General features: G+C 42.2%; 1 protein-coding gene and 1 long non-coding RNA gene across 3 annotated transcripts in view; one reads left to right on the top strand and one right to left on the bottom strand.

Moving 5' to 3' along the window:
- The first annotated feature begins 431 nt into the window (after positions 1-431).
- LOC125632026 (uncharacterized) lies at positions 432-15,903 on the top strand. Of its 2 annotated transcripts, none has more exons than XR_007355144.2 (4): positions 432-3,752; positions 8,690-8,956; positions 10,401-11,284; positions 12,951-15,903. It is a non-coding gene; the product is annotated as an uncharacterized LOC125632026 (long non-coding RNA). The 2 variants fall into 2 exon arrangements; XR_012667084.1 differs by lacking the exon at positions 432-3,752 and adding an exon at positions 5,475-7,774.
- Positions 15,904-19,632: 3,729 nt separating this feature from the next.
- Positions 19,633-23,705, bottom strand: part of MARCHF11 (membrane associated ring-CH-type finger 11) — a 44,911-nt gene continuing 40,838 nt past the window's right edge. The window contains exon 4 of the mRNA XM_048839636.2: positions 19,633-20,132. Within this exon, the coding sequence (XP_048695593.1) occupies positions 19,810-20,132 (323 nt within the window). The 3' untranslated portion in view covers positions 19,633-19,809. The remainder of the gene's footprint in view (positions 20,133-23,705) is intronic.

Here is a 23,705-nt window from a genome sequence, read left to right as displayed (position 1 = left end):
AGCGGGAGGGACCACCACTAATACACTACAGTCGGCAATGCATGTCCTCACCAGGAACACTTGTGCTGATTGTACTGTCAGCGTGGGGCATTGTGGCACAGCTTCTGAAAGCCAGTAACAGTCAACGTAAGCAACGCAGGGTCTACACTGACTCTGTGTTGAACTAACTACATCAACCTTTACTCTACACCTCTTGTGGAGGTGGAGTTAAGTCAGTGCAGCAGGGCAGTTACATCAGCGGGAGTGAAATTTTCGTGTAGACACTTACATAGTTAGGTCAATGTAAGCTGCATTGCATTGACTTAACTCTGTACTGTAGATCAGGCCTCAGAATATCATGGCTAAATAAAAGGTGGAACAGATTTTTTTGCATAAGTAGTTAACACATTTCAAGGGAAGGTTCAAGGTGAAATAGCCCATTAACACCCCTCCAGTCACAGGGAGGAAAGGAAGGGAATGGGGGTGGGGAAGCAGTTGTCCCTACCAGCACGCACTAGAACCCATATGGGTTATCATCAAACAACTACAACCCATACTCAAGAGGGACCCCCATCCTGAAAGAAATCTTTCCTGAACCCCCTCTTCTGGCCTTCAAACAAACCCCTAAACTTTTCAAGTTCATCATTAGAAGCAAGCTCCCCACAGACCTGGACACACCAACTCAAAGCATCACCAGACCCTGCTAGAACAGCTGCAAAACCCGCAGACATATCTCCACTGCTGCAATGATCAGCTCCCTCCACAACACACCTTTCAAGATCCGTGGGTCCTACACATGCCTATCACATCATGTGGTGTACCTCATCCAGTAATAACTGTGTGGGTGAAACAGATAATCACTAGGCTCTCGAATAAACTCACTCAGGAAAATGATAAGACAAAAACACCCTGTCCCCTGTGAATGAACACTTTTCACAAAGTGTCTGACCTATCAGTCCTCATCCTCAAAGGAAACCTGCACGACACTTTCAAAAGATGAGCCTGGAGAGGAGTTATGACTGGAAGGGCGTTAATAGGCCACTTCACCTTGAACAGTCCCTTGACATGTGTTAACTACTTATGCAAAACAATCTGTTCCATCTTGTATTTAGCTGTGATACTCTGAGTAACTTTTACAGACCTGAAGAGCTCCGTGTAAGTTCAAAAGCTTGTCTCTCTCACCAACAGAATTTGGTCCTATAAAAGTTATGACCTCACGTACCTTGTCTCTCTAAACTCTGTTCTATTTTAGAGCACCTGCCATGGGACAACAGATGTTGTTTCAGCATAGGAATCAGCTACATGCAACAGCATCCTTGGCCACACACTCTTCTCTCTGACCACACCTCCTACATTGGGCTCAGGAGTGGTAGAGGCACAGGAGATGCTATAATGACCCTACACCACCCAGGAATTTCCCAGTTCTGGGAAAATTTTAATCTTGCCATTTAACTCTGTTTTACACAGTAGGATTAGGGAATGCATATTTAACTGGACTGAGGACCTGGCGTCTGATCCAAAAAATAAGTTTTAGATGTCTTGCACACATGTTACCAAATAGCTGAGGAACAGACTACATAATCTTTTGCTAAGCCTTTGCACCTATCAGATACTCAGGTTATTGCTTGCAGATTACATGCAATAAAAAGAGTTGCCGCTATAGATTGTTTTAATTTGGGGTGGATTTAGGGCTCATTACAACTGAAGTCCTTTATTTCTTCAGAGACCTGGAATAGCCAGAGAACGGCTGGGCTAGTTTCCAAGTACTGCCTCAAGCCTGACACGCAGAATCTGTCTAGAGGAAAGCGTGTAATTCCGTCCCAGTGTCTGTTGAGTTCTTCTTCTCTATCCTGAGATTCTATAAAAGGGTCAATTCATGCACTGATTCGAGAGTCTACTGAAATATTTACACTCGTAGCACCAACAACCCTTAGTGGGTTATCAGCATTGGAGATCAAACCTGGTAGCTCTAGGTCTTAATACATGATCCTCTACTATCTGAGCTAAAAGACCTATCACTATTAGCTATGGCTGTAGCAAGATCATCCATCTCTCGTTGGGCTAGCTACCACTAGAGGAGGGCAGAGCTCCGCACCAAGCAGGTGTGGCTTTCATACTCATTTGGGGAAAAAATAAAAAAAAATAAAAACAAAAGCCACTAACATAAAAGGTTGTCATTCCACATAAAGCATCTAAATACACTATAAAGAAACGAGAAGAACTGGGACAAAAAGAGCAGAAGGAACCCCATTGAGATGAGAACCCCATAGTTGCTGCAGTGAGCAGGGCTGGGACTTGGATTGTGAGATCAGTCAAAAATACCGCAACCTGATTGGCCAGCAGCAATTCAGAAAGGACAGTGTCATTAATAGGGTGTCACACTGCTGATGACCTCATTTCCGCAGTATGTTCTGTCAGGACCTATCTCTGCCTCAGTGTCAGAGAGGCAGGGAGAGAAGCAGCTAATAGCCTGCTTCCTCAGCTCTGCCACAGTTTTCCCAGACAGTCCATTGCTATTAAAGATAGGCCCACACCAAAGAATTCTGATCCAGATCTGGATTTCAGTCCTTCTCCAAGAGATCTGGGGTGCTGTGGTTGTGGTCGGTGCCCATCTCTAATAGCTAATATAGTGATAACATTACACAGCACACAAATCGAGCCCCACCGCAAATATGTAATCTCCACCCCCTAGGTAAGTCCAATCAGTTGACTGACTGCAGTAGGAAGGGGGTAGTGCAGATAGCTGTCCGCTCTCCAGCTGTGCTGGCCTCTCTCTCTCTCCGTGAGGGGAAAAGAGGTGGTTTCAAGGTCTTCCTGAGCTCACACAGAGTGATATGTCATCAGTCCCACAGCTGAGGGGAGCTGAGCAGCAAAATCTCCATCCAAATTCCAGCCCCGCCTCCCCCCCCCGAGTTTGAGTGTGACTAGATCCAGGGTTTGGGTGTGACTGAGATCTGTGGCTCCTTTTCACAAAGTTTCTTTCAAATCTGTCTTTTTCCTTCTTGCTTAGCTCTTGTGCAGTTTGCCTTCTCTGACCTTCTCATGAGGAGCCTTTCCTGCCGTTTTGACATTTGGTAACTTACTTGGCTAAAGACTTTTAAAATTATTTTAAAATAATGTAATAATGATCTTCTCACTCTGCTCAATAAAATGACAAATTGACAGGGCACTGGAATGGCAACCAGGTGACCTGGGTTGTATTTTCCTTTCTGCAGCTGACCTGCTGGCCTATAAACTAGTCATGTTGCCTTTGTTTCTCTCCAGCCTTTGCCGTGTCTGGTATGACTATTTAGATTCAAAGCATTTCAAAGCAGGGACTGTCTCACTTTGTATTTCTAAAGCACCAAGCACAATGGGGTTGGGGTCTCCAGGCTCTCTTGACACAATAATTATTACTAAGAATTCAGATGGTAGTTGGCCATGGGGATGTCGTTTGGTGGCACTGCATCAGTGTAACTGGTTGGCAGCAGTTCAAAGTGAAGTATCACTAGGGTGTCACTTTGGGGACGGTGCCGTGTTTCCTGTCCCTGTTCATAGGGCTCAGACTGGGAGAGGCTCTGACACAATCAGCACCAAGCTACAATAGAATGTTTTAGTTCTAATACTGGCATTTCTTTCCACTGCTCCCACAGTGCATAAAGCATCCATAATCCAATGAGAGAGAGAGAGAGAGAGAATATGACAGCCAGACCATCAGGAATGCCCAAGAGATCCTGGGATGCAGCTCAGATTCTGCCTCCTACCCCACACCTTGCTGAGAAGCAAAGATTGTGGTACATTTCTTATTTAGGTCCAACCTATGAACCCCTTACTTCCACAGCTGAGCAGTTACTTGCCGAAGTAGAACTACTGACTCCAGTGAGGCTGTGCTTGTGTGCAGGGCCATACCTAGGGTGGGGCCACCCAGGGCACAAAGCCACAGGAGCAGAAAAATGGGGGGGAAAGGGGCAGGTGGCATCATTTGCTCCCCCCCCCCCACAGATTTCTGCACACTCATAGTTTGAAATTCTCTGTGCTAAATGGAAGGTGTGCCCTTCTATGCATTGCCTCTAGGGGGTGCAAATATACTTGCTCACCCCGCTTGATAAAATGCTTTGTTAAGGCTCTGCTGTGAGAAAGAGCTCACCTTGGAGAGTAATTTGTCCACAGTCTGGCTGTTTTTCCATTTCGGGAGAGACAGGTCTTGGGCATGTGTTTGTGCACATTTGTGCATAAAGGGCAGTATATGCCATTGTTACTCTGGCTGAGCAGTACCTGACTCCACAGGAAGTGTATTGATATGAATAGCACTACTTGTGGAGTAAATTACTACTAACGATGAGGTATAAAAGGGGCCCATCACTCCAGCCACCTCAATTTCTTCTGCCATGACCCTATGTCCTTTGGCAAGTAGGATTCTGAGAAAGTAGGGAAAGGTGTGCATAGGTTAAGTCCATCTCGAGGAACTCTACTTACCTGTAACTGAGCTTCATTTCTTCTTTGAGTGTCCTCTACACATTCCCACTCATGGGACAGACTAACAAGTAGTACATCCTACCCAGGAAGGTTGGACACAGAGTCCTAACTGACTAAGGACTGAAAGAGTGCCTACAAAACTTAGCATCTGCTTTAGACTCTATGTGCTTAATAAAAGCATGACCTGAACTCCATGTAGCTTCTCTACAAAGTTCTCTGCTATAGGAATGTGTTTAGTAAAAGCCACCACTCTGGTAGAGTATGCACTAACGGCTAACTCCTTCAGGAAGTGGGATTGCAGCTACTTTATGCACTTCTTTTATGTAGAGTCTTTCCCATTTAGACAGAGTTTGAATGCTAACAGCTTGACTGTGTGCCCCTCCAGGAGATTTATATAAGGTGACATTTCTCCGCATAAATGTTACAGGTATCTTGCCATCACTGTCTGATAATTTGCTCGCAAACCCAGAGTAGCAGACAAAAAGATTTTCCTTCCCTCCACATCCATTCTTTTACTTTCCTTATCAGTTGGCATGGAATGAGCTTGCTCTCCTTTATCCCTTTAAATTGCAGCTTCAACCATGAACAAAATTGGGGAAAAGAGGGTGTGGAACATAGGCAGACCTCCTGGGAAAACTGGTATACTTTATCAGTCTTTTTTGACATAGGTTGAACTGATGAAGCTGCAGCCCATACCATCTTTGCCAGCTCAGATAAACCATCTAAAAGGTCAATTACAGGCTGTATAGATTCTTCTATGGTCACTGAAGGAATGTGCAGTGTCCTTGTCATTCTATTCACTAGCTCATAGAATAATACTGCACCTTCTGATGGCAATGAAGCTGAAGTCACCCCTAGACTTTCTTCTGGAGATATTATTTCTCCAGAGTACTGATCCAGCTATTAAGGTTGGGTTGTTAATTCATCCCTATCTGATAAACTGTCCCAGACCTGAGTCGTGTTGTTTGGATGATTGAAATCCTTCCAGGTTCCATGAAGAAAATGTCCTCATATACATTGGATATCCTGGATAGTGCACTGGTGATGGCCATTGAGGCCATCACAGCCATGGTGGACCTTGCTAGTCCAGGCAAAAACCTATACTGCAGAGGAGGAGGTCTCTTGACGCTCCTGCCACTCTTTTTGGACAAGTCCTAGGAACACATGGCAAGAAGTGCTGGAACCATTGAAAATGCTGCGGGAAGAACAGCTTTCTTTTTGCCGCCAGTGTATAGATCCCCAGAGACTTCAGGGTTGTCCTTGAGTCCTTGGGTCTATGCAGACTGTCATCTGTTTTACTGGAAAACAGCAAAGGACCTTCAAATAGGAGGTCCTGAATAACTTGTTGCACATCTGGTGCTTGCAAACAAGATGACCACCACATTGTGAAGGCTGAGGCCATAGCTCGAATTGCAGAGTTCGCTACATTCAGGTTTGCCTGCAATGTCATTCTGGCAACTAATTTGCCTTCCTCCACCATAGCAGAGAACTCCTGCTTTGTGTCATCAGGAAGCTTGTCTTTGAACTTCAGGATATTATCCCACAGGCTGAAATCCTATTGACTCAACAGGGCTTGCTGGTTGGCGATCCTGAGCAGTAAACTTCCTGTGGAATAAAGCTTCCTGCTAGACAAACCTAGCTTCTTCGCTTCCTTTCCTTGATATCCTTGTCACTCCTTTTCATTGGTGGCTGTGACCACTAGAGAGCCTGGAGAAGGGTGGTTGTAAAAGTGCTCAAATCCCTGTGAAGAGATATAATATCTCTTCTCCACCCTTTTGGCTGCAGGAGGCAGGGGAAGCAGAGGTATGCCCTAAAACCTTGACAGGCTCCAGGTTGCCTTTTTAATAGGGAGAGCTACCCAAAAGAGTCCTGCTGAGACTAAAATGTCCACAATCCTGTGTGACCTTTCTTATCCAGCCAGAAGAGGTACATCTAGAGCTGCAGCCACTATCCTCAACAAGTCTTGATGAGCTCTAAAAGCATAAGGAGGGGGAGAGTAAGATTCAGTGACTGCTGCCTCATCAGTTGATGAAGAAGAGGAGGCTAAGGGGTGCCCAGGAGGTCCCTCCTCCAATTCCTCTCCAGAGGAGTACTTAGCACATGTCTCCTCTGCGCATTATCAATCCTGGTACCGGAGGAAAGAGGATGGTGACCTTCCTGTAGATGCTCCTGGCACCTGGTTGACATAGAGGTGCAGGAAAAGAGCAGAGATGTTCTGGACTGTGCTAGGAAGTCCCAAGGAGTCCAGAATGGCCATTGGTACCGAGGTGGGACCCAGTCCTGAGAAGGCCACTGACTCCTAAAATGCTGAGGCCATGGATGGTATCATGGCAGAGAGGCACTTGGGACTTTTGGACAATCTCAGGTCAGGACACAATGGATCTGACTTCCAAGTCCAGTGAGGAGTCCATTTCCTCCAACCACTGGGGAGCTGAACCCATTGGTAGAGCCCTGCATGGGACCATTCTTTAATCCCATTCTCCCACTATTACAGCAGTGGGTCCAGGAGGTCCTGCAGGATCCCAGTCCTGCTGCAGGGCTCTACACTAGTCCCACGCAGGGCTCTACCTATCAGTACCAGGAGACAGGGATCTGAGTCTGGAGAAGGGGGTACCAACAAAATCAAGACGCAACCCTATGCAGAGGTACGGCAAGAAGGGGCTGGTTCCAGGTGGTGCTCTGGCTCCGGAGTTGGGACCACAGGAGCATGTGGTTCCAGTGTCAGTACCAACTGAGGCTCTAGAATTTCAGGGGAAGCCAGTACCAACAAGTTAAGTAACTCCCTGTCTTCCTTAAATGCCTGGGTGTTAATGGCACCGGAAAGAGTTCTTGAACCTGTGGTACTGAGAGATGCGTCAATGTTTTGGGAATTGGTCTCTGTGGACCCTTCCCGGGTACTGGAGTCAACAATCCCTCCTGGCTTAGAGATTGCTCCTGGAGGTGTAACTTTTTAGGGTACCCCATGAGTCTTTGGTGCCTTCCTCTTGGAAGGTCCTGGTATGGAGTCGTTAGGAGATTTACACAGTCTCTTCTTAGGATTGGTGTAATAATCTTAGGTATCTTGCTGATGACTCTGTAAGAACTGGAAGAGCATTCCTAACTCTCATGTGCTCAGTACCCATTTGGTGAGGCAGCCCTGGCAGTCCTGTTCTTTTTCAAATGTGGTTTGAACTGCTTACACTTGTCACATTGGTCACTCACCTGCATCTCTCTCAGACACTTAAGGCAGCTGGGATGAGGCCTATTCACTGGCCTAGAGCTGTTACATGAAATACAGGCCTTGAAGCCAGAAAAATGGAGCATCATTCCACCACCGATTCCAATTCCAAACTTGGCACTGGTAACCACACACTAAAAAGATTATAAATTTATACTGATAACTAACTATTTACAGAACTACTATACAAGACTAAAACTAACACTGAGTGTGCTATATACACTAAGGGAGGGAAGATAGGAAGAAATTAAGATTGCAGCTCCAACAACTGTCACTGGTGGTAAGAAGTAACTGAGGTTGGGTCGGGGGCAGTGCAGCTCTTTCTGTGTGCAGTGGTGCGATGCACCAGGGGGCACTCATGCTCCCCTGATGGGTACTGACAACTATGCATGAGGCACACACAAACCTACAGGGGAATGGACATGTGCAATCCTTCAAAGAAGATTGGAAAATAATCTCTCTTTCCTTCTTACTTATCTCTTGTGCAGTTTTCCTTCTCTGATCTTCTCATGATAATCCTTTGGTGCCCTTTTCATACTTGCACAGTGACTTGGCTAAAGATTTTTGTAAATTTTAAAGTAATGTAATAATGGCCCATATGGTCTTTTCTCACTCTGCTGAGTAAAATAGCCAATTGAAGGGCCCTGGAATGGCAATCAGGCGACCTGAGTTGTATTTTCCTCTCTGCCTCTGACCTGCTGTCTCCATCGACAAGTCACTTTGTCTCTGCTTCTCTCCATCATTTTGTCATGCTTGTTTTGATTGTCTAGACTTGAAGCTCTTCAAGGCACGGACTGTCTCTTACTCTGTATTTCTATAGCAACTAGCACAGTGGGATCCCCAGTGGGATTGGGGTATCCAGGCACTCTCTTAACACAATAATTATTGCTATTATTTCTGATGGTAGCTGAGCATGTACTAGGGAAGGAGTTTAGAGCAAATGCATCTTTTAGCCGGTCAGCAGCAGTTCAAAGGGAAGGTATGAGTGGGGTGCCACATTAGAGATTTTAGCTCTAATAATGACATTTCTTTCCATAGGTCCCACAGTGCATAAAGCATCCATGCTCCATACACAGAAAGAGAGAGAGGTGGGGAGAGAAATAAAGAGGATGAAAGACAGAGAGAAGGAGAATGACTATAAAGGAAGACCAGGAGATGCCATGAGAATCAGAGTCGGTCTTGCACCTGACAGTGCAAAGAAGCAGAGATTGAAGTTCTTATTTAAGGCCAGACTGTGAACCCTAGTCCCACTCAGATAGAACCACTGTCTTCAGTGGAACTGCTAATAAGAGCGAGCTCACCATGGTAAGCAACTTCTCCAGAGTCTGGCCCTTTGTTTATTTGGGGAGGGCCAGGTCTTGGGCATGTATTTGTACACATTTGCTATTTTCCATAAAGATCCCCATGTGCCACCCTTATTCAGACTGAGTAGTGCCTTACTCCACAGCAGCTGCTATTGAAATGAATGGTATGACTTGTGGAGTAAGGTACTACTCAAGGTGAGTAAGAGTGGCACAATTAATCGCTTCCACACCATGGAAAGAAAATGAACCTGTGTTTTGCTCCCATAATGTGAACACTTTGTAGCTGAGATCAGAACAATCTAATCTCATGCTTCAGGGCTTCAACTGATCTGCACAGGGGCAAGGAAGAAAATTTTTCTTCCCTAGTTCAAAAGTGGCCTGATGAATTATGGGGATTTTTTTCAACTCCCTCTGAAACACCAGATATCATCTGCAGCTGGAAGCAGGACACCAGGCTAGGTGGCACCAGTGGTCTGATGCAGTTCAACAAACCCTGTGGCCCTAGCTGCTTAGCTGTGCCACTCTTGCTCTCATGCTTAGGGTTAAACCAATCACCAGATTTAGAGTTAGGAAGGAATTTTCCTCCAGATCAGACTGGCCAAGACCTTGGCTTTACACCTTCCTCTTAAACATTGAACAGGAGTCATCAGCTAGGATCATTTTGGCCTGTCTGACACCAGTTTCCTGCCATTGCAGAGGCTTCAGACACTGGTGTCGCCTCCATCCTTTCTGGTTTCCATCTGTGGCTGACAACAATTTAGTGTCCTGAAAACTCCCCATTTTACAACAAAATTGGTTCATAACTGATTTACTAACTGGGATTTTTGTAAAAAAAAAATTTGTTTGGAAAGATTCCAAAGCAAGTTGTGTTTGTGTCTATAGTCAGGGTGTGCATATGATGAAAAAACCTTTTTCAGATGCTAGAACAACAGACTTTGCAGCCAGAGCTAAGATGTCATATTATTTCAAGGGCAGTCCCCACAAGGAACTAGTGAAACTTCCTCGGACCTAGGGGAACAAATTGTAAATAAGCAGGGTAAATGGATAGAGCGAGTGCATGCTGAAACGATGGGAAAATGAGGGTTCAACCCTACTAAGTAACAGTGATTTCCTTAAGTAGGAAATCGATGGAAACTTAGCTCTCTCCCCTTTATTCACCTGCCAGGAGACTGGCCACAAAGTGGGAGCATACGACACCCTCTAATGTGATGCTGATTGCTTTCTCTCCATTGCTAGTGGGAGATCTCTAAGAGACATTCTGCTTCCTAGGAGAATGTCCACCATTGCTTCCCTTCTCATGCAGCACCACACCACCACTAACTCTGGGCCTGGCTATTACAGTATCTTATTAGCAACCAGACTGGTATCAAGATAAACACTTGATTATGAACAGAAACTACACACACAAATGAGGTAACCAACTTCCTACTGTTCTGTGTACCTAGAACCTGTCACTGGCCTGGGCTGCTTTGTTTCTGGCTCAGCAGGAAGTGTCATCAGAAATCAAAAACTCCATCTAGAATGTACAGGAAATGTGGCATCTTTACACTTCTTGGAAGACTTACTCCATGGCATGGCTGTAATCCACATTCTGTCCTATAATCTGTTAGCCGCAGGGAAAAATCGAAGTCATAGCCATGTGATTTAATTCAAGATGTTGAAGGACCTCGCGGTTCTACCACACCCTGCCTCAGGAAAGGAGCAGTAAAGGTGGGTCCTTCAGGTCTGCCTAGAAGGACTGCAAGAAAACAGCCAGTCAGCACAGCAGGCTCAGTTAAAAGGAGCCACTGAGCATGTCATTTTCTGGCTGGGATCAGAAGGGGTAAGACAGAGGGACTCTCCAGACAAGGAGGCCTGGGAGAGACTGCACAAACAGGGAACAGACAGACCCAAGGACCGTAACCCTAAGGTAATGGATGACAGTGATGGAACAGAGTGGGAAGCAGCTCAGGGAATGCAGCAGCAGCTACTATTAAAGAAAGCAGCATGTGACTGCTATTTGTAAGGGCTGTGGATGCGCTTTGGGTTCCCCCACTGGAAGGGTGGCCAAAGCCCTGAGAAGGGGACAAGCTTCATTGGGAGGCCCAAGCACAGGGCTGGAATTTAAAGGCCCTATGGATGGGGCTGAAGACCCTGCAGAGGTCCAAGCATTTGCCGGACATTTGTTACTCTGGCAAGGGTTCATCCATTTGAGACTGTGTGACAGCCTGAGGGCCACTCACTGAAGAACCACCTGAACCCACCTGACAAGGGCAACAGCTGACAGGGGGCTCTGTGAGCAAAGAGAGAGTGCACACCCAGCTGACAGGAGGTGCTCACTGCAGGAGAGGTGAGTGCACCCTGTCATAGAGTCCAAGTGTTTTTTCATATTAAAAATGTGAGAATTCAAGTGTTGATTGTTTTTAGCTGATTTCTTAGTGTTTTCTCCAGGCCCACTGAGGGAAAATTGAGGCCCGATACATCATGTTCAAAGGGGCCCCATCCCATCCCATCCCACCTCACTTTATTTACACAGAGGCTACATACATGTTGGGTCCCCTTGAGCTTGGGGCCCTGATACAGTTGCCTCCTTTTGTCAGCCCTGGTCCTCTCCAGAGTGTGAGATTAATTCTTCCTTATAAACATTATTGTATTTCCTTTTTATATAGAATCTACGCTATATTTCGTATAAAACAGTAACAATCATATTTTATGAAAGCTGTCTGAAATGATTGCTTGATATAAGGCAAACAATAAAGATTAAATGTGCTAGAGATGAATGACTCACTTTCTCTCTGGAAATCATTATGACATTTAAAACTTTCCCCAACTCCAAAAGAAAATTTACATCTATATTAGAATGTAATGACTGAAGCCATAGGTCTGACAGCTACAAAGGAATTATTAAAATGGTGTTTCTATTAGAAACTTTATCTTCAGTTATCTTTAAAGTGTCTCTTGTGTTTCTAGGCTGAGAGAATGGTGTAGCACAGCTGAATGCGTCAGACACACTAATGATATGTGAAGAGACTCTTAAAGATATGCTATGAAGCATTAGTTTAATGCATTAAAATATATTTCTTAAAACATATTGTGACAAAGTTCCGAGGGTCCCACGCTTCTAGGTGGATTACGCTAGCCTCAGGGGCTCACTGTGACCCTCCACGTAGCCCTTCTCTCTAGAGGCAAGGGTCACAGTCTACTGAGACATTTTTATCATAAGCCAACAAGGGAGGTGAGGCGAAGCTATCCTCCCTCGCACAGTCTCTGTTATCTCCCAGTCTCAGTGATTAGTTGGGGAGGGGAGGAGGGAGACCAGGCCCGCCCTCTACTCTGGGATCCAGCCCAGGGACCCTGATAGCTGCAGCTCTGGGTAGCTTTTTGGAAACAGGACGAATATAATTCACTGGGCCACTTCCCCACAGCAGCCCCCCACTTCCTCAATATCTCCTTCACCCTTACCTCAGGGCCTCCTTTCTTCTGTCTGTTTTGGTTTGTACTGCTCATTTTATCCAACAACACAGCTTCCTCCTACAGCTCCTAACACGCACACCCACCTAACTGGGACGCTTTTAACTAGTTTCAGCCAGCCCCTGATTGGCTTCAGGTGTCCCAATCAACCTAGCTGTCTCCACTGCTTTCTGGAAGGATCTTAATTGGCCCCAGGTGTTTTGATTAACCTGGAGCAACTGCCATTTGATTACCATGGTAACAGGGATTTGTTTAGCCTGGGGCTAACATACCTGTTTCTCACTACTTTCCTATAGCCATCTGGCCTTGCCCCGTCACAATACGTTAGATGAATTCTTTACTCCTATTCTATGTTTGTGAGGTAAAATAAGATGATGATATACATGGAAAAGTTTAATTTGATAACCAGCCCAAGGTTATTAGATTTATGGCATACCGATTCAACATATTAGGACATATTGTACTTTAAAAGACAGAACTAAACTGATGCAAAAAATATTAATAAAATAGCAGTGAACATCAAATCAATTATTTTCTTTCCATAGGAAGATCCCTGTTGCAACTGAGTTCCATGCTATAAAGCAATTGCTGAAGAACTAGAAACAGATTCCTCTGTAATAATGAGGGATTCAACGGTACCACACAAGCTCAGTCCAAGCAATTTCAGGACATCCATGGAACTGTTATGGATATATCTGGAGCATAATTAGGCTGGCAAATGACAGCTAAAGTGCTTCCTATCTATTCCCAGGGCAGCTGGAATTATGTTATTGTATTTGATTTATGCATCCAAACAAGCCACCGTAGACAATATGGAAATCCAAGAGGCAGATCTGTGAAAGGATTAATTTAACAACGTATGTTACTTGTATTAAAGTTAAATTGAGTTATATGTAAATTTACAAGGAAAAGAGGAGAAAAATCCTACTGCAGGGTATACACTACAGAGCAGGCCTCATTTTTCTTCCATTTGTTCTTATTTTAGAGAGTAGAAATTTGGGGATTGTTGCCTGTGGGAATCTTTCGGTAATGTATTTCCTAAGTCCAGGAGAAGCCACGGTGCTTGCTGCAGACCACTGGTCTCCAATATGGACCATGAGAAAGGGCTTCTAAGTGCAATTTATAATTATCTGGTGTTAGGAAAGAAGCACTTCAGTTTCCCCTAGAGAGTGGGAAAAGTCCTACATATTAGTTGGCTTTAGGTGGTTTGTTAGTGGTAGCCCAATACTTTCCTGACCAAAAAAAGAAAAGTTTAAAAAAAAGAGAGTACATTGGGGGGAATTGTATTCCCATCCTCACCTGTGGTCATGAACTTTGGGTAATGACCGAAAGGATGAGATCACAGGTACAAACAGCAGAAATGAGGTTTCTCTGCAGGGTGGGCTGGGCTTACTCTCCTATATAGGGTGAGGGGCTCGGCTATTCAGGAGAGCCTCGGCATGGAGCCACTACTCCTCTGGATCGAGAAGAGCAAGCTGAGGTGGTTTGGGCAGCTGGTAAGGATGCCCCCGGGCATGTCCCATTGGGAGGAAGCCCGGGGGCCAACCCAGGACACGCTGAAGGGATTATCTCTCCCAGTTGGCCTAGGAACGCTGGGGAATCCCTGAGGAGGAGCTGGAACTTGTTGCAGAAGAAAAGAAGGCCTGGTCCTCCCTACTCTTCCTGCTGCTACTGTGACTCTCACCAGGAAAAATGGCATAAAGAAAGAAAAAGAAAACATACATTGAGGTAGAAAGGGATGACTGGCTAAAACCAAGTAGAGCTGGAACCAAGTGTCCGTAAAGCTTGCTTTAATTTTGAAAAAACTCTGTTTAGTAGCTTAATCCAGGTCAGGACTCAGTACGGGTTAGATTTCAGCTCAAGGATCTCAGTCAGATGCCTTCTTGGCTTTAGGGAGGAATTTTATAAAAGGAAGACTATTTCATATGTGTTGCTGCTGAGACTGTGTAAGTGAAAATTCACTTTTTATAGGCTCTTAAATCCATTACTTTGATATTTGTAATGGACTCCTGACTGCTTTCACCCCTACCTCTCTCTTTTGAGTCTATAATCCATATGAGTCTATAATCCACATTTCACATATTATAGCTGTCGTGTCATAATTTAATTTTAAAATGCACTTCTAATGTACTTTACACTGCTTGACAGAATACAGTGATCTGTGGTGGTCTTGTCCTATGGTGTCAGGAGCTCTTGAAAAAACTCCTGCCACTAACTGCTGTTGGTGAAAGTAGCAAAGTATTTTCTGTAGTGCTAGTAGCAAAGCTGATGCTTTTAAATTAGCAGAATCTGATTCCTTTCTGACTGAACGAGAGTACAAGCATATGGATCCTTGCAAAGGGCACTCCGTCATCTTCCACCAGATCCCATCAATAGGTTGTCTAAATAACTTGCGAACACCAAAATTGTCGTAAGAGATCAGACTATTGGTCCATCTAGTCCAGCATCCTGTTTCCAACAGTGCATAGTATCAGGTGATTCAGAGGATAGACCATTAATTATCTAATAAACTGCCCATCATGACTTCTAAGAAGCTTCTGGATAAAAATGTGGTGGTGCTGCATCTTCACTGAACTCTGTTCTTCTACAGTCTAATAATTCAAACAGGAATTATGACTTATTCAGCACCACTCAATGTTTTCCCTAAGGGCTTACCGCATTTATGTTTTTCTCCTCAGAGCACGGTCAGTCAGGGCTTCAATGGACCTTGAATGGAGCCTTGCATAACATTACCACTATGATGTCCATTAACATTGTGTGTTTTTTTTAAAAGGCTAAAGAAAAAGTTCTCACATCTTATACTTTAGAGCAATGAAGAACATGAAGTTCATGTGAAATATGAAAAAATAAAAATATGAAAAAACAATTTAAATAAATATCAATAAAAACTTACTTTATCAATGATAGACTAGTGAGCTGGCTAGATATAACAGTGATAGGTGTCTGAGGAACATCTAAAACAGATTGGACAAAATTAAGAAATTATTTACTTCTGACTGCTGTTTTGTTTTGCTAGCATGAAAAATTGGTTGTGGTTAAGGCACAGGACTGGGATCCAGGGGATCTGGGTTCTACTCCCAGCTCTACCATAGGCTTCCTATGTGACCCTGGACAAATCCATTAATCCCTGTGTAGCTCAGTACCTCCGCTGTAAATGGGGATAACAATAGCAACCTCTCTCCTCCATATAACCCACCTCTTAATGCACTCTCCCCTCCCTTATCAATAATATTCTGGTCCTCTATCCCATGCCTTATTTCCCTGTGCTATGATTTAGTTTACTTGTTCTAATTAGATAGGAAACTCTGACTGGAAACTCTTCAGGAAAGGGAATTTACGTTATGTGTGTATAAATTGTTGTGTAAAGCAATGGTGCTATATAAATGTTTCATCATCACAAATCTCACTGTTGCACAGACTTTAATGACATTGGGTTTAAAGTTTCCTTTAACTAGTAATTTTCATTACTCCTAATTGTACCATTTGTTCCATCCTAAATAATCCCAATTCTTTTTTTACGCTTACACCATTCAAATATTTGTAAATGGTTAGCTTGTTATTTCTTAGCCTTGGCTGCTTGAGTTTTCAATTTTTCCTTCTAAGTCAATCCATCCAACATCCTAATCATTTTTATTTCTGTTTTCTGATAATGCGGTGCCCAGAACTTAAACAGAATTTAGAATATCACATGCTCTTAATATTGTATGTCCTGAAAAATGAAAAGCTTGTATGGAAAGCATAACTAAACTTCTTGGGTCTGCAAATCTCCTGAGTATAGGCTCTTTCACAAGATCACCTATATATAGGCCAAAAATACAAGAACAGCTTTCCTCATGGAATATTGGTTTTTAAGGCCGCAAAGACTTTGTTTGACCCTCTGAAAGGGTTGGTATAAGTTTCAATGGGACATTTTTATTTTATCTAGGCCATTTTGCCTATTCTAAAAACCAAACTTGCCTTTCATCACTAGAGGATGTTCAAATGAGATGAAATGAGTGTGCCCTTGTTGCCAAGAAGGCCAATGGCATTTTGGGATGTATAAGTAGGGGCATAGCGAGCAGATCGAGGGACGTGATCGTTCCCCTCTATTCGACATTGGTGAGGCCTCATCTGGAGTACTGTGTCCAGTTTTGGGCCCCACACTTCAAGAAGGATGTGGATAAATTGGAGAGAATCCAGCGAAGGGCAACAAAAATGATTAGGGGTCTGGAACACATGAGTTATGAGGAGAGGCTGAGGGAGCTGGGATTGTTTAGCCTGCAGAAGAGAAGAATGAGGGGGGATTTGATAGCTGCTTTCAACTACCTGAAAGGGGGTTCCAAAGAGGATGGCTCTAGACTGTTCTCAATGGTAGCAGATGACAGAACGAGGAGTAATGGTCTCAAGTTGCAGTGGGGGAGGTTTAGATTGGATATTAGGAAAAACTTTTTCACTAAGAGGGTGGTGAAACACTGGAATGCGTTACCTAGGGAGGTGGTAGAATCTCCTTCCTTAGAGGTTTTTAAGGTCAGGCTTGACAAAGCCCTGGCTGGGATGATTTAACTGGGAATTGGTCCTGCTTCGAGCAGGGGGTTGGACTAGATGACCTTCTGGGGTCCCTTCCAACCCTGATATTCTATGATTCTATGATTCTATGAAAGGAGAATGCAGAATATATTGTATATCCTGAAGCATACAAGATTTCCATTATATTGGTTGGAGATCATGGATTTGATTCTCCATTGCCCTGTACAGGTGTAGTCACTTACACCTATCAAATGCTACCATGCCCTTTGAACACCAATTTTGTATTTACTGAGTTTATTTCACCACTATGGCACTCCAGTTTTACGCCAATGTAATTCTAATGAAATCAGTGGTTGTATCTCAGGTCCACTAGGCACAGGTGAAAATTATTACATGAAGCATGAGGCAATGGAGACTTGTTCTTCATATATCCTTAGAGCACAGAATGGGTTTGCTAGGGATATATCACTAGATGCTTTAATAAATCTCTGTGCATGTGTGCAATGCAGAGCTGTGATTATATTGGGCCTGATTTACCACTGTGTTTCTCCAGTTTTATGCAGCTATAACTCCATTGGTTTCAAATAAATTATATTGGTGTAAAACCTGATGACTCAAGCTCTAAACGTTGTATGATGGATATATCTTATTCAGCGATGCAGTGAAAATAGCCATAATACAGTTCACGGTACAAAAGTTGGCCTTTTAAATGTGATTTCATAACAAACTTGTTTTAAGTATATACAAATTTCAGAAACTATATCATGTTCAATAGAATCTTCTCTCTCTCCCATTTAATTTCTATTCTGGGGTTTTTCAGTCCCCTTTCTTAGCTTGCGCAAGGGCACCAAGGAACCATCTCCCTATAAGGACTCTTATGCTCTTTTGTGGAAAATCCATAACATTGCAATGTCAGTCAATTCTTAAAAGAAAATTTAATATATTGAGTTATATGCATAATAGAATTTTAAAAAAATCTAAAAGGATAGTGTGTTACCTGCTCATCTCTCTTAACTTGTTGACTCAAATATGACTGAATAAGGTTTAATCTCACCAAGAAATATTTCTTTACAATTTTTTGTTTACTTTTTAGTAAATTGTGAGAGAACCATTGAAAATGTGCTTTAGGAGACATTACACATTTTTTATTCAGATTTTTCCATTAGATACCTCTCAACTGGCATGTACAAAACTGGGAAAACTGAATGGTGTAGGGTTGTGGAATCCCTGTCTTTGGAGGTTTTTAAGAACAGGTTAGACAAATATCTGTCAGGGATGGTCTAGGCTTCAGCACAGGGGATGGGGGAGATAGACTAGATGACTTATTCAGTTAATGATTACAAATGACATTAAAATTGTTTGGTGACTTTTATATATGTAAAAAGAAGAGGAATTACAAGCTGCAGATGTTTATAAGTTGCCCATCATCATAGTATGTGAGTGCTTTCGGGATGAAAGCATCACATTCATTCATAGCATTTCAGCAGGCTGATCTATTAGCTTCCCTTTGAGTACTAATGACATTTCATAGTTCATATAGTTTACTCCTCAAAAAACCCACTGTGCAATTGCAAATATGTTAGTACCTTTTCCCAGTCATATTAAGGAGACCCAAAAGACAGGAGTTTGGGAGTTCCTTCTCTCTGAGGTTGGTCTGATAGAAGTTAAGAGATAGGAGAACTGGGAAAATCCACAGGAAGGGAGTTAGCTCCACTTTGAGACCCACCACAGGAGCTATGATTCCAGGGAGGCAGACACAGGGGGTGTTTTGTGTTCAGCTGAGGAGTAGAGTATGTGAGGTACACTGGTGAAGGACTAAAGTTCAAGCCAAGGAAAGGTGGAAGTAGTTTAAAGTTTATACTTTGGTTTCAGGTTTTTTGGAGAACTCCAGAGAAGACTCCTGTGAGCCACAACTCTGAAGAAAAAGTGATGTCTGAGACATTGTAGTGCCTGAGAGGAATACAGGTACACAGTGGGCCCAGGAAGGGGCTGTAGAAAAGGCATGCTGATAGGTTGAGGTAGGAAGAAGCCTGGGGGAAGCAGGGGATGGGAAGATCTGAATAAACAGATCTTGCATGCTCACTATAGGGTTCCTGGGCTAAAACCCAAAGGAGAGAGAGAGCCTGTATTCCCCTACAGGCCCTCCAAAAACAGAGCCAGGACCCTGGAGGTCATGGGTAAAAGGACTAGTATGTCTGGATTTGGACCACAAACTCAGCATGAGGCTGTTGGACTTGCTTTCTTACCCCAGAAGAATAGGACTATAAATCACCTGGCTAGAAGGTTACATCACACGAAGAAACAGACTGCTCCAGGGCTGCACTGGCTGTGGCAGAGGACACTAGATGAGGAGAGCCTGCTATGCTATGCTCAGAGACAAAGGGGGCGCGTGAACAGTGAGTCCATCTTCTACAAGCCCCTATATATCATCTTTCTGAAATGTGACTGAACCGCTATATAGTTAATATATTAAATGACGCACTTACCGTATACCTAGAGTTAAATCACAGAGATACCAGTCATTATTTTCCTCAACTTATGCATTTGAAAAACTATATAGATTGAAAAAATACACTTAACGCTATGAGAGATATTTTTGGCTTAAAAGATTGGTTTCCTTGTTATTCAAGGCAATGAGAGTTAAATTATATTTTTATAAATTTCAAGTACAAATTGACCAAACTATGTAATATACCAGACTATAAAAAAGCAAGCAACAACTTTTTCAGAAAAATGTATTTGCAAGTCAACTGATCATATAAAAAGCATTAAATGTTTTAAAAGTTGTAAATATTTTTAGAAGTGCTATGGTATCACCATTCACTGCAACTACATTCTGGAGTATTGTAAAGTCCAGGGCACATTATCCTTATTTATGTAGCACAGCGAGCGTTATCTTTACACTGAGGTCACTCTCATCACAACCTCTCCAGAACTGTTATCTTCTGATGAATCCTCATGAGGTCTCATTCGATTGAACAGATGCAGCAATACATAGCCACACTGAAATCTTGGAGAGGTTAGCTGTGTTGGATGAATTAAATTTCTGTTTCTAAATGCAGTTAGTGGTAACCACAATGTCCTACCCGGTGAAGACGCTCCTCGATTGCTCTCTTCTATGTCTGTAGCTTTATCATAATTTAATACATCCCAGTGAAGATTAACAGCCCTCCAGCGCTTAAACACTCTGTAAACTGATGCACCTTCATGTACAATTAGTCCTGAAATTTAAGGAAAGAATGATTAGTTACTATACAATAATCTTGGACTCCATTTTAAGAGGGAATGAATAAAGATGTAAACTTAACCACATTTATCACATTGCAACTGGCAGGTGCCTATCAAATTAAGATGTGGATTCCTGTGAGTATCTTAACTCTAATAATACAAATAACTGTCCATAAAAGATACAGAGGACTTATACAATCAGCCAATAATTTATCTAAACTATTTGAGGTAAACTTTAGGTCCACTCAGAGTGTACATCATAATTTTACCCCTCCTCCTTATCGTCAGTGTAATGAGAATCTAAATTTTTAAATGAAAGTTTCTAGCCTTTATGGTTATTAAGGAAACCTTCTGTATGTGAACTGAACATTACCAATGTTATCTGAGGCCTTGTCTATACTAGAAAAGTGCATTGATTTAACTAAATTGACATAAAAATCAATCATTCCATTGCATTAGTAAATTACCAACTGAAACTGAGTTAACCCTTGCTACACTGATTTAAGTTTAGTTTAAGTGCTTCTATATTCGGAATTTTTACTAGAGACTTTGTCTTCATACAAATTAGCGCAACCTCCTTCTGTGGATATTCTTAAATTAGTTTGAGTGGCTTATCTAAACTGGTATAAGGCACTCAAACAGATTTAAGAGCATCCTCCACATTCTTAGTTCTTCTCTGTGAACCTATAGCCTGACACAGCCTGAAACAACAGTTGTAATAAGTATGAATTCCCCCTATTACTTCAGTGTGGCATTAACTCTGAAAATTGTCTCAGGAAAATAACTGAGATGTCAACATTAACTGTTACTTCGCAAGCAGGCTTTGGAGTGGTGGACTTTATTCTTTCTGTTTAAATCTCACAAGGCCAGAGAACAGGGACTCATTCTTGAGATTTTCAGAGATCCAGAGAATCTTTTTAAGTATCTCTCAACGGAAACATGGCTCATTTGATTTCCTGTATAGACTGACTTACTCTTAGGCTCCCATCCAGCAATTATTTACATATATGCTTAATTATCAGTATATGACTTATTCCATTGACTTCAGTGGAATTATTCATATGTTCAAAGCTAAGCATGTGTTTAAGTGTTTACAGCATCGGACCTTTACTAATAATGCTTATTGCTGGGATCATTGGCTGGATTCTGTTTGTAGGATCACAGCCTATCAGAATAGTAGTTCATCAAAGATTAATCACTCAAGTGAAAATAGATCTGGAGGTTTCAGCCAAGTCATCTCCAATGAGTAACACCAGTGACTGAAAAGAAATAATTATCAGAGAGAAACCTTAGTTTTCCCTTTTCTTTTTAAATGAAAACCAAAAAAATAGAAAACTTTAGCAATTTTTAATAAGCACTAACAAATCTTAATAGAGAAAACTAAGGTATTTTTGTTTTGAGAGATGGATTTTTTAAAGGTTGCTAGCACTATATTTCAATTGAAAATTTGGTTGGGTCCAACTAGGATTTTTTGGTTTTGAAAAGGGAAACTTGTAGTGTGCTACCATGAGTTTTTTCTTTTTCAAATTTTCTGTAAGGAAAAAAAAACAAATGGGATGTGATGTCCTAAAATGGTTAATGCCCCATTTTGTCAATATCAACAAAGCCAGCTAGATGTTCACTGCTCCTTTCAACTATGGCTGTTTTTTCATGTAGCTAAATGACATATTTTGAGCTTGCAATAAAATTGCTTCATGTTAAACCTGCTGCCTGTGTATTAGGAAATTGAACTATAATGAACATGAAGTTAGCCACTTATTGCCATAGTTACCTGATAATGATCAGGATTCTGATTATCATCAGTGAAGGAATTACTGGCAAGGAAAAGATACCAAATTTCATTACTGAAATACTTGCTTAATGTAACTCTATTTTTCATCAATATTAAAATGTTTCGAAGATTAGTTGCTACTCTGTTTGTGACTATAGCTTCTAGGAAATATTCCTTTTCCACTCTTGTCCATATGAAAAATTATCTGTACAATACAATGACTGAAAACCACCATAGATGGATTAGTTCATGGATGGATGCTTTTTCATCAAGAGATGATCCAGGACATAAACAGATGGATAGAAAATGCAACTGATTGCTTTGTAAGATAGCCAGATCTCAGTGCTTATTGCTTGCCTGAATCATTAGGAAGTATGCATTTCACTGGATTTAATAAAGAAAAAGCTAAGTTGTTTCCCAGTAGTAAAATCATAGAGCTGTTACTGTGTAGCCAATCATTAGAAGTATAATTGAATAGATGGTGTCAAGCGCAGCATCAAAAGTGTGAGGGAAAAGGACAAGTGGAAAATCCTGGCACTCAAGATTCAGAGCCTTTTTCTGTCATCTTCTTAGTGAAAAACATGCACTTAGAGTGTAGGATACCAGGAAGGGAGAGAGAAGGTGTTAACAATAACGGATTTCTGTATGTATTGTTTTCATAGAGTCTAATTGTAGGAGTTGTGCGTTTAGCCAGGGAGCTACAAAAATATTTGAGAATAGTAGCTGGCTTTTGAGAGCTCACACTATTCTCTTTATACCAACATTCATAAATGGAGGACACAAATAACTGGTACCCTCTAACTATCCTTCAATTCCCCTTTACCTCCAGAAGCCCTATTGTACTTGGGATCCAAAGCAGAAGAAAAGGTCTGTGTTGCTCTATGGAGGGAATATGTTTTAGAACAAAGAGTTGTGGTTTCTCCTTCTGACACTACGTCCCCAGGACCGCACTGTAGGAGACTATTCAGTACTGATTCCCTGAGGACAGCTGGAAGTCCCGCTAGCTAAACAATGACTTGAACCACTGCCCTCTCAAAGCCAGTTTCTGCCCTTGATGCCATTTTAGGAAAGAGTGATTTGTGACTTCCTGTAGCAGCCATAAAGACTTCAGGTAAGGGAACACTGTGGATATATGATATTGAAGCTGCCATCCTCCTAAGTTGAGTGAATCCTGAGCTTCAGCGCATTCATAATGACTGGTTGTATCGTCATATCCGCTTAGTTTTTGACCTGAGATGGTTTAACTTTCTACAAAGGCCACAGATGATCTCTTTGACTTTCTAAATTGCTTAGTCCTGTCCAAGTAGTAGCTCTGTGGATATATAGGGTGTACATCTTTTCCTTCCAAAGCTCAAGACATTCTGGTGAGGTGAAGACAAATAGTGATATAAACTGACTGAGATCGAAATCCAACACAATTCTTACCAGAAATTTGAAGTGATTCCTACATACAATCATATCTTTATGTTGTACAGTATAAGATCTGTAGGCCATAGCTCTTTACAGCAAGGACTCTCTCTTTAGTACATCCTTGGCACTGTATGAACATAATTGGGCCATAATCCTTGATTAGGCCTTTAGATGGTACTGTAATTTAAATTATTTTAAGGGCCTGCAACTCTGTTGGGTCTCTTCATTTGCCTTCTTGTTTTTAAACCGTTAGGGTGCACTTACATTACATTTACAAACTTTTCTCTGAAATCATAAGGGCTAAAGACTTTTTTAAATAAAAGCAGATATTCTCATATACTCACTTGTCTCAAGGAGCTGTTGGTTTAAATAAAACACATCTGGC

Source organism: Caretta caretta, chromosome 2 (assembly GCF_965140235.1).
Source record: "Caretta caretta isolate rCarCar2 chromosome 2, rCarCar1.hap1, whole genome shotgun sequence".
NCBI lineage: Eukaryota > Metazoa > Chordata > Testudines > Cheloniidae > Caretta > Caretta caretta.
This window is presented reverse-complemented; position numbering and strand designations above follow the sequence as displayed.